This window comes from Cyprinodon variegatus, unplaced genomic scaffold (assembly GCF_000732505.1).
Source record: "Cyprinodon variegatus isolate N-32 unplaced genomic scaffold, C_variegatus-1.0 Scaffold1043, whole genome shotgun sequence".
In the NCBI taxonomy this organism is placed as follows: Eukaryota; Metazoa; Chordata; class Actinopteri; order Cyprinodontiformes; family Cyprinodontidae; genus Cyprinodon; species Cyprinodon variegatus.
The window spans coordinates 52,105-66,821 of NW_015151496.1; the positions used below are offsets into that span (position 1 = coordinate 52,105).

At 35.7% G+C, this 14,717-nt stretch overlaps 1 protein-coding gene across 1 annotated transcript; it reads left to right on the plus strand.

The window, feature by feature from the left end:
- The first annotated feature begins 3,990 nt into the window (after positions 1–3,990).
- Positions 3,991–10,515, plus strand: LOC107100999 (A-kinase anchor protein 11-like). Its single transcript, XM_015399727.1, has 2 exons — positions 3,991–4,046; positions 9,588–10,515. Exon 2 carries the CDS (start codon positions 9,594–9,596, stop codon positions 10,458–10,460), a length of 867 nt encoding a protein of 288 aa, XP_015255213.1. The 5' UTR covers positions 3,991–4,046; positions 9,588–9,593; the 3' UTR covers positions 10,461–10,515.
- The last annotated feature ends 4,202 nt before the right edge of the window (positions 10,516–14,717 follow it).

The following is a 14,717-nucleotide window of genomic DNA, read 5'->3' on the forward strand; positions in this document are numbered from 1 at the left end:
GCGCCTCGCTCTCATTGGCTAGAATTTGAGCCAAACCAACCAATCAGGAAGCTAAAGAGAATGCAGTTGATAAGGAGCGCTAGTTACATACACCAGCTTCTCCCGGTTCTTTTTAAAGAACTTTTAATTTAGTTTTTTTTTCTTTAAGGAAATATTATCAAAAGCAACAAAAAACAGTATAAATTGACTTACTTTAATATTTTAAAACATCGCAACTATTTTATATGAATATTGTTAATATACTTTTAAAGTGACGGAGAAACCGTCTGTTTGACGAATAACCCAACACACCCTAGAAATAGAGGGCGGAGCTGTGAAGGTTTTCAAACATCATAGGACCAACAGAAATTCAAGCGCTAAGGGATTTGTTGCTGTTTTTTCTAGAAGTTGAGGCAGCAGCGAGGTTTAAATAGTCACAGGACAGACATGCATGTGTTTCCTCTCAGCCCATCTGTTATCGTTTATCCACAGTGTAAACTATTGAAATACATAAATATACTTGGAAATTTTCAAAGGACATATTTAACTATGTTCTAGATTCAGATTTTCTTTTTATTTGCCTTGCAAATTGCTGCTATTGTTATAAATGTATTGATCATAATAAATTAAACACTTTTAATTGATTTGTGTAGAGGCACATAAAATAGTTGTTCTATTTCTGATGTTAACATCCATTTTTTTTGTGAATGGGACATTAACTCTTCTCTGACATCAATAAACATAATAAATATGTAAGGCCTTTTTTTGGGATTTAGGTCTGGGGAATTCAGAGGCCATTAAAGGTTCATTAAGTATCCATATATGTAGCCGATCAGTATCCTACCATTTTCTTATTAATAAAAAAGTTCATAGTGCAATTCATTCTAAATGGTTTCCCAGCACCAATTGAAAAGAAGCAGACCCACAGCATCACAGATCCTTTACTGTGCTTAACCAAGGCGATGAAGAGTTATAGACATTTGATTGCGTCAACCTAGGACATTTTGTACCAAATTAGCATCAATGTGGGCGTTTCAGTGAAAAAGTTTATCCCCATTTTTGAAAAACAATGATAGCAGGGAAGGAAAGACATTTTCCTGAACAAACATGTAGCTTTCATCTTTTTTTTTTTTTAAGGAAACTTGGTGACCTGACCTGAAGTTGCCTTTAGACAGAGTTGACTTTCTACACCATGGTGATCGTTATAGGAACAAAACTTATCTTTTACAGCTTCAATTTTAAATATTGGTAAATTAGTTTAAATTCAGTGCAGTTTATATAGCACCAAATTACAGCACACCATCTAAAGGCACTTTACAGAGACATTTAAATTAGATCATACAACCAGATTGGTTAAAATCTTTTGTTGTTGACTCTACGGCAATTCCTCACTATTTCTACAGTAATATATGACAGATAGAACTGCCAAGTTCAAGTGAGCATTTTTTTTTTTAAGAGTCTTTTTTTGTGACACATGAAGATCTCCACACATCTGCCTGACTTAAATGTGTGCTCTTTAAAAAATGAGGGATTTGTGCACAAAATAAAAAACATAAAAAAAAAAGTTCTAGGTCTGTACCTGTTTTCAACACTGAAATAAAATAAAAAAAATTAAAAAAATCACTCATGAATGTGATAAATGGGGACAAAACGTTATTTTACTGACAACATCTTCTTCCAGCTAGGGTCATTGTAAGATCAGTATAGCTTCTCTTTTTCTAGTTTTAAGATCTTTTAAGAGAAAACAACTTATTTCTTTAATAATACTTAAAAGAAAGGTCGAAAAACAATCACATTTTTTGACTACATTTTGATTTCATTTATTTGATTATAAATTTCAGACAAAGCTTATCTAACAATACTTGAAAGAAATAAAAAAAAAAATCTGTGGTACACATTTACATTATGCTTCTTTATTGACATATTTGAGTTTTTTACACATCTTACCCTTGAGTAGAGGATGCCTTAAGTGTTTCCAGAGCTTGGGAATAAAAAAAGATCAACTGAGTCTTACAGCAAAGAGAAGCTTCATCGATAATTTACATCATAGATGGATATAGAACTGTGGATGCCATGTGTGTAAACTCAGAGGGTAGGTGAAGGTGGAAAGAAGAGGAAACTGGCAGAATATATCCATCCCACTGCCAGCAGTTTGGATTCTTGTCAGAATATCAAGAGATGAGTCCATAAATTCTCTCTGTGTCTTAATAACTGAATAGAAATAAATCTATTTCTGTTCAAAGGCCATTTTCCTTTGACCTGTGAGAAAGAGTTATGTCATTCCCTGAGTGAACCATCAGCATACATCATTTCATGTACTAGAAGCAAGCCCAGCTTCACAATTAGAATAGTTTAGGTGAATATTTTGCTGTTCACAGTGCACTCCTGACAGATTTGAATAGTTTCTTCTTCCTTAGAGTGTTTGAAAATCAAAGGGTGAGTTTGGACATGGAGTTCAGGGTTATGGTGGCAACAATTCACGTAAGGCTCGTGAAATGCATTCGAGATGTAGAACTGGATCAATCGCCAGATGTGGAATGTACAAACCAAAGATCCACAAATCATTGCTGAGGGTTTCAGCTTTTTATGCTGGTTTGTCTTGACTTCAGCCAAAAAAGGAAATATTGTTTAAATCATTATGTTTTTGTTTTTTTGCATATAACCTCAAATGTACTATACATATATTTACCAATTCTTAAATCCATTTCCTATGGGACTATAGGAATGCAAAACTATGCAATACGGTAATCCCTTGCCCTCCTCCAACAAAGAAATCAGTAAAATTTGTGCTTGTGAAATTCTAACCTAGTGGGCTTAAACAACAACCTGTTACTTCCTGCAGTGATGATTGAGCAGAATTACCTAACTCTTCATACAGTCACTGACTGTTTTGAAAATGTCAAAATCCCAACCAGACTATCCATATTTAGATGTTTCTTCTGCATGTTTAATCACAGTAATTACTTGCTGCAGTAACAATATTGTTCTCCACGTCTCAGCCACACAATTGACAGATTTTATGTGAATATTTGTCACCATACATGCAACATTAACTTGAAGTGTTCACTTATATCCATCCATTTTCTGTCACGCTTATCCCTTCTGGGGTTGTGAGGGGTGCTGGTGCCTATCTCCAACTATCAATGGGCGAGAGGCGGGGTCACCCTGGACAGGTCGCCAGTCTATTGCAAGGCAACACAGAGACAAACTGGACAAACAACCATTCATGCACACACTCACACCTAAGGAGAATTAGAGAAGCCAATTAACCTAACAGTCATGTTTTCAGACTGTGGGAGGAAGCAGGAGTACCTTGAGAGAACCCACACATGCACAGAGAGAACATGCAAACTAAGGCTGTACAAAGGTTTAACATAGCTCCTTTTGTCTATCTAGGTGAACCACCCTTAATGGGGAAATACATTCATTCCCTTTTACTACTTTCAGTTCAGCTAAGCACCATGTTTCCCTCACAGATACTGTATACTGTTTTTACTAAAGCCTCTTGGAGGACAGTGATGGTTTTCTACACTGTTTACTTTGCAGAAAAGGAAAATAAGACAAAAGCAAAAAATAAAATCCCAATATATAATTTTTAGACCCTTGTTTTACGTTCTCCACCTGACTAAACAGATAATTTTACCTTTCAAGCTGCATAATATGTTACATTTACCTTCTTATTCGGTCGTTGTTATGATATGCATCTGTAGTTTAATTAATCACATCATTTTTGGCAACTTTGGCTGCCTGCATGGTTTGAATTAAACGTTTCTACATATTTCAAAACATTTGACATAGAAAGGAGAATAAATATACAAGCCTAGACCCAAAAAAGTCCTAATAGAATATAAGCTCTTTGAACTTCAATAAACTAATGTCAACATTACAAAACAATCCTCTCTTACTTCCTATTTTTTTTTTTTTTTTTGGTGCTGTAATTTTCTCAAACACACCCCTCCCACGCACAAATACACTTATAGAAACATACAGGAAGTGAGCAAAACTTGTGAACTGTTTCCCATGCAACCCATTTACACTGAAGGCACTGTGCAACAAGCTTCAATGTGGTAAGTTTGTCTAAATGCACCTTGTTCAAGCTGGTAGTTCAATTGAGTGTTTGCTTTTTCTTTTTTATGCAACATTTCTATAACTTCTCTAAAGTTGTTTATTCTCTCTGTAATCTGTATTGTTACTTGTCCTTTTTATCTAACATCCTATATAGTTTGTTCACAGCAACGCGACCTACTGTACCTCTTCTGAGTTCATATACAGTATATATGTACTTCCTTTTTATTTTCGGACATTTTTACAGTTTTGTTCTGTCCGAGTTTATTCTTGAGGGTGGCTTTAGATGTTCACACAAACCTAAAATAGCTTTTAGCACAAGTTTTTTTTTAACGATGTGAACCACTGAGAAAGAAGGAAGAAGAGAGAAGCCCTTCTTAAAAGGTCAAGTAGAAAAAAGAAACACTAACATACCATCATCAGAAGTGCCTTTACTACACTAATAGTCTATTTGTGTGGTTGTGAAAACGTTAACCTAGGCATGTAGTGGTACTCAGTATCGACACCTTATGTTTGGAGTTGTAGACGATAATGAGGAGGACTCCCAAGAAGAAAGACGCTCCTCTGCCTCATCAGAAACTCCAATTCACGTTGCCATTAAAAAAAACAACTCTTCTTGCTATAATTTGTTCCATATTTGCGCTTTACTCTGAATCTTACCCTTTCTGTGGTCTCTCCGTTGTGAGACAAATCATGCAACGAGATATTAGCTCTTCCTAAAAACGTCAGAAACATCTTTCCCTAACTGGTTTTAACAGATTTTTTTTAATTAATCACTCAAAATGTGATGATAATATAACTAAACTGGCTTAAAATGCATGGAGATTTCATTGCTCTTAAAGCCTGTTGTTAACATTAACAGCCTGGTTCGGCCACTGTATGTAGATTGTTGCAGCAGTAGAGCATTAGTAGTTAAGTTCAGCTTAAGATAAGTGACAAAAAAAGCATATAAAACAATAGACTTATTAAGAAAAGAGAGAAAATATTTGCTAGATTTAGATGCTCAGAGTTTCTGAAACTTGATTTAACCTATAAAATGACCATCTAAAAAGGAATTAATAACTTTGCAGAATCTTTATTATATATCTAAAATCTACTTTGCTAGCTTCAAACCTTTACCAGAGTTTATTTTTGTGCCATTGTTTCATTGTCTTTGATAACCAATTTCAGTTAATTTACAGTTTGTTGTGCTGAACAAAGTTCTATCATTAGAATAAAAAAGGTTCTTAAAAGTTAACCCATTTTCCCACTGTTTCTTTTAAGGGTTTCTGATAAAACATAAAGTTTAACTTTAAGAAATTACTATTGACAAACACAAAAAGGAACTTTTAGTTTCAGTTTATTCATTTTATGCTAATTTGACTTCCGTTATATCATTAGCATAATTTCACTTCTTAAGAATGAACTCATTTCCATCATTTAACAACTTTTTCATAAGATCTGAGACTTCTTGTTGTTTCAAAATAAAATAATAGCATTACTGTAGATCAGTTGGTCAATTTAGTCTGTTTTACTAACTTGACAAAGCAATAGAATTACATGAACTCAGCAGGTACCTGTTGTAAGTACAAGGACAAACAATGGTTACATAGACAAGAATATTACTGGAAGCTTAATAAAAAAAGCAGATATAAACTTATACGTGATAACAAAAATAAAATAGAATCAGAGAGCTAAAGCCCCTGGTGCAACATGACAAATTAGGCCAGCGTATGCCTGACGTATGAAAAATCTGGAAAAATGGTGGCATACATTGGGTCCGTTTTTTATCAGTTATGAGCACGCAAGAAATTTTTGAGCATGCCGAAATTTCTTGACATAATGCTCAAAATTTCCCGACATACGCCAGTGTATGCTCATACGTGGGGCATAAGTTACAGGTAAGTTATCGTTGACATACATTAAGAGTAAGTTACTCATAAGTCAGCTTATCCTAAACCTATGAGTAACTTGTGCTTAACTTATGCTTAATCTATCAAGAACTTCTCTCCAATGTATATTAACGTATCTGACGTGTTCCAGACGAGCGTTGAACGTGTTTCTAACTTCCAGCTACTGTTTAATGGCGCATTGGCAATGTTTTTGTATAAAGGGGGTTCACGGGAGGAAATCAACAGTTCTCCTCCAGACTTCATCCCCATCACAGGGTGAGCGAGAAGGTGATGGATCCTCCCTGCGTTCACGCCCACCGCCAACAAACCTCCTAGCAGACATGACGCTAAATCTGCTGCGACTGCAAACCTTTTTCTTTCTTTTTCTTTTTATTTATTTATTTATTTATTTTTTGGGCCGGCAGTGAACAGCAGCTTGGTTATTACCTCAATAAAAAACATCTTTTTATGCAGGCTGGGCTCCTCTGGCTGCATTGCTGCCCCCTTCAGGACATTGGTTTGTGACATTTCATGAACATTACGCTGCCGTACCTTACGCATATGTTAGACTGTCACTGTACTCGTTATGAATACTCTAAGTATATGCTCAAAATTGATAAAATACATAGAAAGTTCAGAGTATGCCAGCATTTTAGAAGATTCTGGGACGCTGGTTAATACGTCATAGAGTGACAGGGGCTTAAGCTAAAAAATAGTTTTTAGATCAATATGGAAAAAGACTTATATTTATCAGTGAACCACCCAGTTTTTTGTATACAGTAGAGGACTAACCGTTGCTACTAGCAACAGACTTTTTTTTAATTTACTTACCACCAATCCAGATATAAACAATAAAATACACATCAGCTAATTTATAGATTGTTTGGCAATCTATGTTCACTTTCTAAGACAATGTTCTCAAAAATTATAACCTTGTTCATCTTTATAAAAATAACTTATTATCAGTTGGCCTTGAAATAGTTTTAGCCAAAGCAATGGCCTGCTGATGTCCAAAAAAATAAAAGAAACTTTCTGAAAATATGACAGTATTATGGTCTTCTAACACAATAATATCTCTGCTTCTTGAAAAATCATCCGTATACTCCTCCTGATTTGTGATTGGTACCAAAAAATGTTTAAAATATCCTAGTTGCCACTGGTTGCCACAGTTTAACAGCTCAGAAAACTAATGTTGTGTCAGTAATAAACCTTTGTAATGCTGTTTCTATAGCACTGTTTTCTCAACGATCTGTTGTCCTCCAGGATTTAGAACTGAATGGTGGGCAATATACTTCAGCAAGTACCTTATATCATTAGTTCAATCTAGTTTCTTAATTTAGCCGGTTTTTGTAAATCTATTGTGCCTTTCTATACTTTTAGGGGCCAAAATTGCAGTGGATGTACTTTTCTAATCAGTAAGTGAAAAAAAAATCAGCAAGCCTGTCTCTCCGTTCAAGAAAACATGCATTTGTTGTGTTTGCCAGCACTCAGGATTAAGATGAGAGAATCCGTTTTTTCTGCTCAGACAGCAGAACACAACCTTCCATTAAAATTACAGAATGTCCTTCGTTTTTGACACGTTTTTGAAAAAGAAGAAGACGTAAAATTGGCAGTTCGGGATTGCTGTATTTGCCTGAAGAATAATTGCACTAACCATCAACTTGGCAAAAATTACAAAGAACATAAAAGCAGACTATTGATATCTGTCAAACACTCGAGTTGGTATAAAAAAAACAACATTTGTTTATTAATGCCATGAAGATTTCATGTAAAATCTTTCTTTTTTTGTTTTCCACATTGTCAGTGTTATTACCTAAAGTTTTGAGCTGCTGCTGTCATCAACGCCAGAGTAGCAATTTGAGCTGATGCCGTTCTGATCTGAGCTTCCTGCCTGTAACATCCGGACTAGATGACAACTCATATGGTGACAGGCTGTGGTTGAGGTTATTTTACTTTCCATCTGAGGGGGATTTCCTTTTTTCTCTGTTTGTCTATTCATTCTATCGCTTTGCAACATATCTGACTTTATTTTCTTTTCTGAAACTACTGGAAGCTTTTTTTTTATTCGTAGCTCATCAGTTTTTTCTTCTTGAGCCTGAAGCAGATAAAGAATGCAGAAATATTTATAAAACAGAGGGTGAAGAGAGTTGCGGGACCATTTATGGGCAGCATTGGTGTTCTGCCATGCTTCTTACAGAAGCTATTTTCATCTGAAATATTTTAGCCAAATCATTCAAATAGTTTTTTCCCTTTGCTTTGATTTATCCTTTTTGCACAAATATACTTCAGGATTTTTCCTGCTCATTTTTAACTCATCTAGTGCTATGCAAAAGTCTAACTTTTTTTTTGTTTGTTTTTACATTTTAGGAACTTGCCATGCCATTTATAGGGGTTCTAGCTGATAGACCTGCAAAAAAGGAGTTTTTTATTGCTTACAAATATAACATCTGAAAAGTTTTGCAACTGTATTTAGCCCCCTTTAATCAAACTAATATTATGCCAACAAATTAAATTCAGAGGACTGATTATTCCACCTGCATATAGTTTAAAAATCAGGCCGAATTGGCACCAAAGGAATATCACTTTTCTGCTGAACAAACCTGGCTTTTAGGGGAAGCCATAATCATCTTATGAGGGGAACTGGTAACAAAGCAAATCACCTTAAAAGCATCATTCTTTCAGACTGGAACAGAGGTTTTCCTTCCATCAAGTTAAAAATATGTCCAGATATTAAATTGAATATTTCAGAGATTCAAAGCATATTCATATATTATAATGGCCCAGTCAAGGTTTAGACCTACATCACACAGAACTTTGGGCAAATTTTATAACGGTTGGTCAGAGAGGATCTCTGTTCAATCATATTCATCTTGAGTTATATTTCATAAGGAATACATAAAAAAGGAAGTATTTAAAGTAAGAAAATAAATGCTAGACACAAGCCCAAAAGGCTGTTACTAAAGCAAAAGGGTGATCCTGTAAATATTTTTTCCTTTTTGCATTTTCTTTTTTTTTTTTTTGTGCGCTGTTCACATACAATCTCAATAGTTCACACTGAACTCCATCCATTCATCCATTTTCCATCATGCTTATCCCTGCTGGGGTCGGGAGGGGTGCTGGTGCCTATCTCCAGCTGTCCACACTAAACTCTGTAGATGCAATTTGATTTTTTTTTTTTTTAAAGAAGAACATTAACAATACTTACATACTCGCCAATTTTTATCTTCAGCTACCACTTTATGCATCCTGTATTGTTTAATACTGTATGTTGCTGTATTGTATCAGTAGTTTTATACCAGATGGTTGTGCTCTTCTTTTTGCATTTGTCTTTGCAGGTGATGAAGTCGGCTGATTAAGTTTTGTCAATATCTCTCTTTTATCTTCTCTGTCTTTGACCTTTTCTCCCTTTTTTATGTGCACATAACATGAATTATTCCCAACATAAACCATAATAAAAAGTGATAATGCTCCACTTACAGTAAAATCTGTTGGGCTCTTTCTGGCAGACAACAATTCCTATTGCCACTTTGCCAGACAGGACACAGGGGGAAAAAAAAGAGTTGGAAAACACTCCAAAGGCTTTTTGTAAAATGCCCTTTTACCTTCTCAAAAAAGAAAGAACATTAACATGTTAATCCATAACCTGTAGCTTATTGTCTTTTATCTTTGCAGGATTCAATGCCGACTCTAAGCTCAGACTCAAAGTGTCCACGGCCTGAAAACATCGGCCAAGGAAGCTCCATAAATGCCAACACTCTGGAAGAGTTTGCCCAAGATCTGGCAGCGATCATAATCCAGTCATCTCTTAAGCAAATGGAAAAGTCGGAACCCGAGGTACCACAACCCAATCAAACGCCAGAGGTGTTAGCTGAGGAGTTGGTATCAGCAATAATTGAAATTGCTCTTAAAGAAGTTTGCATACCTCAATATACCGATGGTCTTATATCAAGCCGACAAGAGAATGTAAATGCATCAGGGGAAGAAGAGGACCTGTTGGAGCAAGAGATGGTCTCAGTCAGGGAATTACAGACCCCTAAAAACCCAGAGTCCAGCCATCCACCTCTCTACCAGTCAGGTCTTCCTGCTGTAGGCTCCCTCGACTACCCAGATGCCCCTCCGACAACCCCTCTCCTCCCTGAGCTTGAGAGGAGCAGGAGCAGTTTCGCCCGTAAGCTCAAAGGCGGACTAGCAAAGGTCTTCTTGCCCTCACCTCCTCCACCAACTCCAAAAGACAAGGAGGACAACTCAGAAATCAGTGACACTCAAGTGGAGCTGATGGAGCATTTGATGCATTCTTTGTCTACAAATGACCCATCAGGAGACAGTGTGGAAGCCCATGGGACCACTGTGGATGCTTTTGCAGAGGTTCTATCATGTGACATATTAAGCTGGGTGTTGAGTATGAAAAACAAGAAGCAGGTATCAGATGAGAGAGATCTTCACATGCTGGCCCATCAACTGGCTGAAACAATCATCAACTCCTCCATGGATGAAGCTAAATGCGAGCTCATATCTGAGGGGGGAGTATCTGTTCAGGACTTATGAAGTTACAGTTTATTAGAAATGTTTTATGGAGGTTATAAAAGTAGAATAAAGCAGAATAGTTAAAGGGGCTAAAGGGGTCAGACCAAATGCATGCTTATTCTCTAAAGCCTCTTCCGTCATATTAGGGTTTTGGTTAAATGCTATTTAATGAACCCGTTCAGCATCATTTTGTTTGCCGTATGCAAACATTAACTTGAAAGAAATGTATGATTATTTCAAAAGAGAATATATGTTTAGGGCAGTACAACATCAGTCTTCTTCCTTTGTGAAACATGTGGGTGGAACATGTAATGTCTTTTGACTCAGAGAGCTGTCATACGTGAAAGTGATGTAAAAAGATCACAGCGGTGCACATAAACGGTGGTTTATTGATATGTTACACCAACGTTTATGCGCACCGCTGTGATCTTTTTACATCATTTTCATGTATGACAGCTCTCTGGCTCAAAAGACATTACCTGTTCCACCCACATGTAAAAAGATCACAGAGGTGCACATAAATGGTGGTTTATTGATATTTTACACCAGCTTTTGACATATTTTTTATTTTCCCCCCAACTGGAAAAGCTTTAAAAGCTCTAGTACATTCCACACAGGAAAACATTATTTTGTGACACGCAGTCTCCTACGCTTACAACCTGTGGAAGTTTTTGTTGTAAGTAACTTCCCATGGAAAAAGTGACCATAATTTAAAAGTTTACAAATAATAATAATTTACTCAATATTTTTGAAATTGTGGTTGTTTTTAAAATGTTTTATTTTGATTTTGGCCCCTGTTAAACTTATTGCCTGAGATAAACTAATCTGAGTTTTTCATAAGTTAAGAGAAAAAGAGCTATCTACATCACAAAGGATATTTACTGCTTCTAATCTTAAACTCTCTACAACTCTCGAGCTAAGTTAAGTTTCAGTCATATTTAATTTGCTGTTATGTCCCACCGATCTTTATTTATTCACTAGATTGCTGATAGGCTGTTGGTAGTACACAGTGCTGTGAAGTCACCAGACGCCACATTGGTACTCCCTAGTTAGACAGATCAGAATGTAAACAATACGTGCGCAACAGCAGCGAACAACGATAATGTCCTCTTTTTCAATTTTTTTTCTTTTTAAAATAAAGATAAAGTTATCACTCTGACACACACTTGCTGTTTCATAGCATCAGTAGATTCCTGTAATTTATGATAAACATGCGCATCACATTGCATATTCAGTATTAATACCATAAAGTCTATGAATCATGTAATATAAAATATTATACAAATCCATCACAAAATTAGTAGGTTAATGGAGCATAATAATACTGGTCAGATATTAAGAATATTACACATCCACAAACACACACCCACACACACACAAACAAACACTATCTGATGATGTGCCAAATGTGCTAAAGTAATGATATACATGAGATATACATGTTTTTTTTTTACATTACATGACAGGCATTTTTATGGTGCCACTTCCTGAAAATGGGGAGTACCAAGATGGTGGCAGCTGACTTCAGTTTTTTTTGGCACATCAGCAATCCAGTGCTAAACGGTGAACAATGTTATGTACCTGTAAACATTTCTCTAAATAAAGTTTTTTTGCTAATTGTTAATGTGCTAATGGCTAATTTTGTTCTTCCTGTGATGGAAGGTGATGGGACCTGCCTAAGAAATGGTTCCAGTCTAAAACGGTCTTCTTCTGTCTCACTTTTTTTTAAGCATCTGCAGGATTCCAGCATCTATAGCAATGTGTTTCCTTTAGATGGCAGCACAGGAAAAATGTTATTGCATGTTTCTTAGTGTGAGGCCAAAGGAGGATTAACCGTATGGTCAATGACTCTAAAACTTATCAATATGAAACAATTTGCAATTATGATCAAATTACATCTTTTCTGCACGCAAAGGAAAATGTGCACAGTGTATTTGCTTTGTTTTGTGTTTCTTTAACTGAACAGTTATTATTGGTGGTTTTATTATAAGAAAAGGTTAAATTAAATGCATTATATCAGAGAAATATTTAAGCCTGTATTAGTTTTGATTTCTCTCCTTGTATTTTAGATTTGTTTGCCCTGCTATTGCTGACTTGTTTAACTTTAAAGAAACGTTTATAATTAAAGACTATTTTTACTGTATAGGGTTTTTAAATGAGTTTGCTGAGCAATTTGAAGCTACATAAACTTCATTACTTTTCTGAAAGCTGTAAATCAAAAAGATTGAGGGATGTTAGAGTCATTCCTTGCATAACCTTCACTTCTTTAGTCCTTAGAGTCTGGACTGAACATTTGAAGTGGCTTTATTAATATGCAGCTTCAATTGCAGGGAATCAGATGGAAAATGTCTTAAGTCTCCAGGAGCTTGATTCTCCAAATGCAGTTAAAAAGTTTTTTAAGGACTATGAAATAAGTATGTCTCTTTGAAGACGTTTTCAAAAATGTGTACTTACATATATTATAGTTACATATATGTTTGAAATTGTGTCTCAAGCAAATTCTGTGCTGTCGTCATTCGCAGGAACTTTTTGCAAAACAGATTTCTAATTTCAGTCAGATTCCTGTAAGTTAAATAAAAGGTAGGAAACGATTTAATGGACAAGATGTACTTGTGTGGTCAAACACATATGTTGGACAAAGCCGGTCTTTCTGAATTAAAATGCAATGTTTACCATCCAACCCAGGCGGAGCAGAGTAAGACATTATTAGACAAAAAGTTGCAGAATTAAATAAGTTCACCAAAAATTACCCAAGTTTGCAAAATAAAATAAATATAGCACCCTCAAGGCACAATTTAGAGAGTTAATCTGCACAAGAGTGGTAAATTAAGTTAAGCTACTCTATATGGTTAGTGGAAAAGCATATTTACAGGAAAGATTCCCCCCCACATCATGAGAGTGCCCTCAAAAGGCTTTACACTTAGCAGAAATCTTCAGGAAGTAACGTTGTCCTGAAAAGTGCCAAATCAGGAATCAAACATTTAGACAGAATAGGATGATTTGTCATTCTAAGTAACATTTAGAGAAACTTTATTGTCATTTTGTGCATACAAAGCAAAATTACATTGCTTACAGCTTACAACAGTGAACTAAAAGCAGTGAATTACCGTTATAAACTGCAGCAGTCATCAGCATGTAAACAGCGTAGAGAAAAAGAAACCATAAAAATAAATGCTGCAAAGGACATTATATTTGGAAAGGTTCAGTGCAGTGCAAAATAAATCTGGAACTAATTGCAGCAGAAAATTGAGTTCTGTCTTATTTAAAAGGATTGTAAAAGTTTCAGCTACGTTGGTAGTGCAAAATAATGTTGCAAGTGTAATGCAGAGTCCAGTTTAGAGTTTAACAGTTCAATAGTCTGATAGCAATGAGTAAAAAAATGTTGCAGAACCTGCTGGACCTGCAGCGAATGCTGCAAAGCCTATTTCCAGAGGGCAGCAGGGAGAACACATCTCCATTCCTCTATCCAGTAGTGCCGTGCTTTAAACAAATTAATCCAACAATTAATGGGTAATGTAAGTTGGATGCAACCCATCACTCTGAATACACTATGTAATATTTATGAGCTAATCAAACGTCTCACCATGTCTGGAAGTCAGCTGGAAAACTTTTTTCAACATGAACTCTCTGGTTGTACATAAACCAGCACTTTGAGGATGAGATGTTGTTGTTTCCCATTTGCATTTACTTTATCATGATCCCACCAGCATTGACATCGGATTTTTGGGGGAATTTTTGATTTAATCCATGTTAAGAACTGGAACCCACCAAGTTTATTAGAGGGAGCCATTTTATTGCAGATGTTTGTAGAACGCTGTAGGTGCTTGATTTTATTTACCTGTGGGATGTAACAGGGAAATAGCAATTTAATATTTTTAGAAAGGACATCCAATACTTCTGAGCAAAATACATTTTATTTTTTTCCTATCCAAGCTGAATATTTACATGTTTGCTTATCTAATTTATCATATTAATTGATTGAACTTGTTGAACTTGTGGCAAGAAGGGAAGAAAAATGTTAACTTTTGTGACCTTAAAATTAACAAAATACCGCCACCCTAGAGATGAGACAAATATTACTGGGACTTCAGAGAGCTGTTTCCAAAGAAAACTAGCTCTGGTTTCCCTCAGCTTTCTCCTGGTCTGTAACTAGTTAAGGAAAGTGTGCGAAGACTCAACTTATGTTTGAGAAAACAGACATTTGGGCCCAGAGCAGAGAGACTTTTGTTTGCCTTTTTATGTTCACACTTAAACACATAAACACACATACAGATGTGC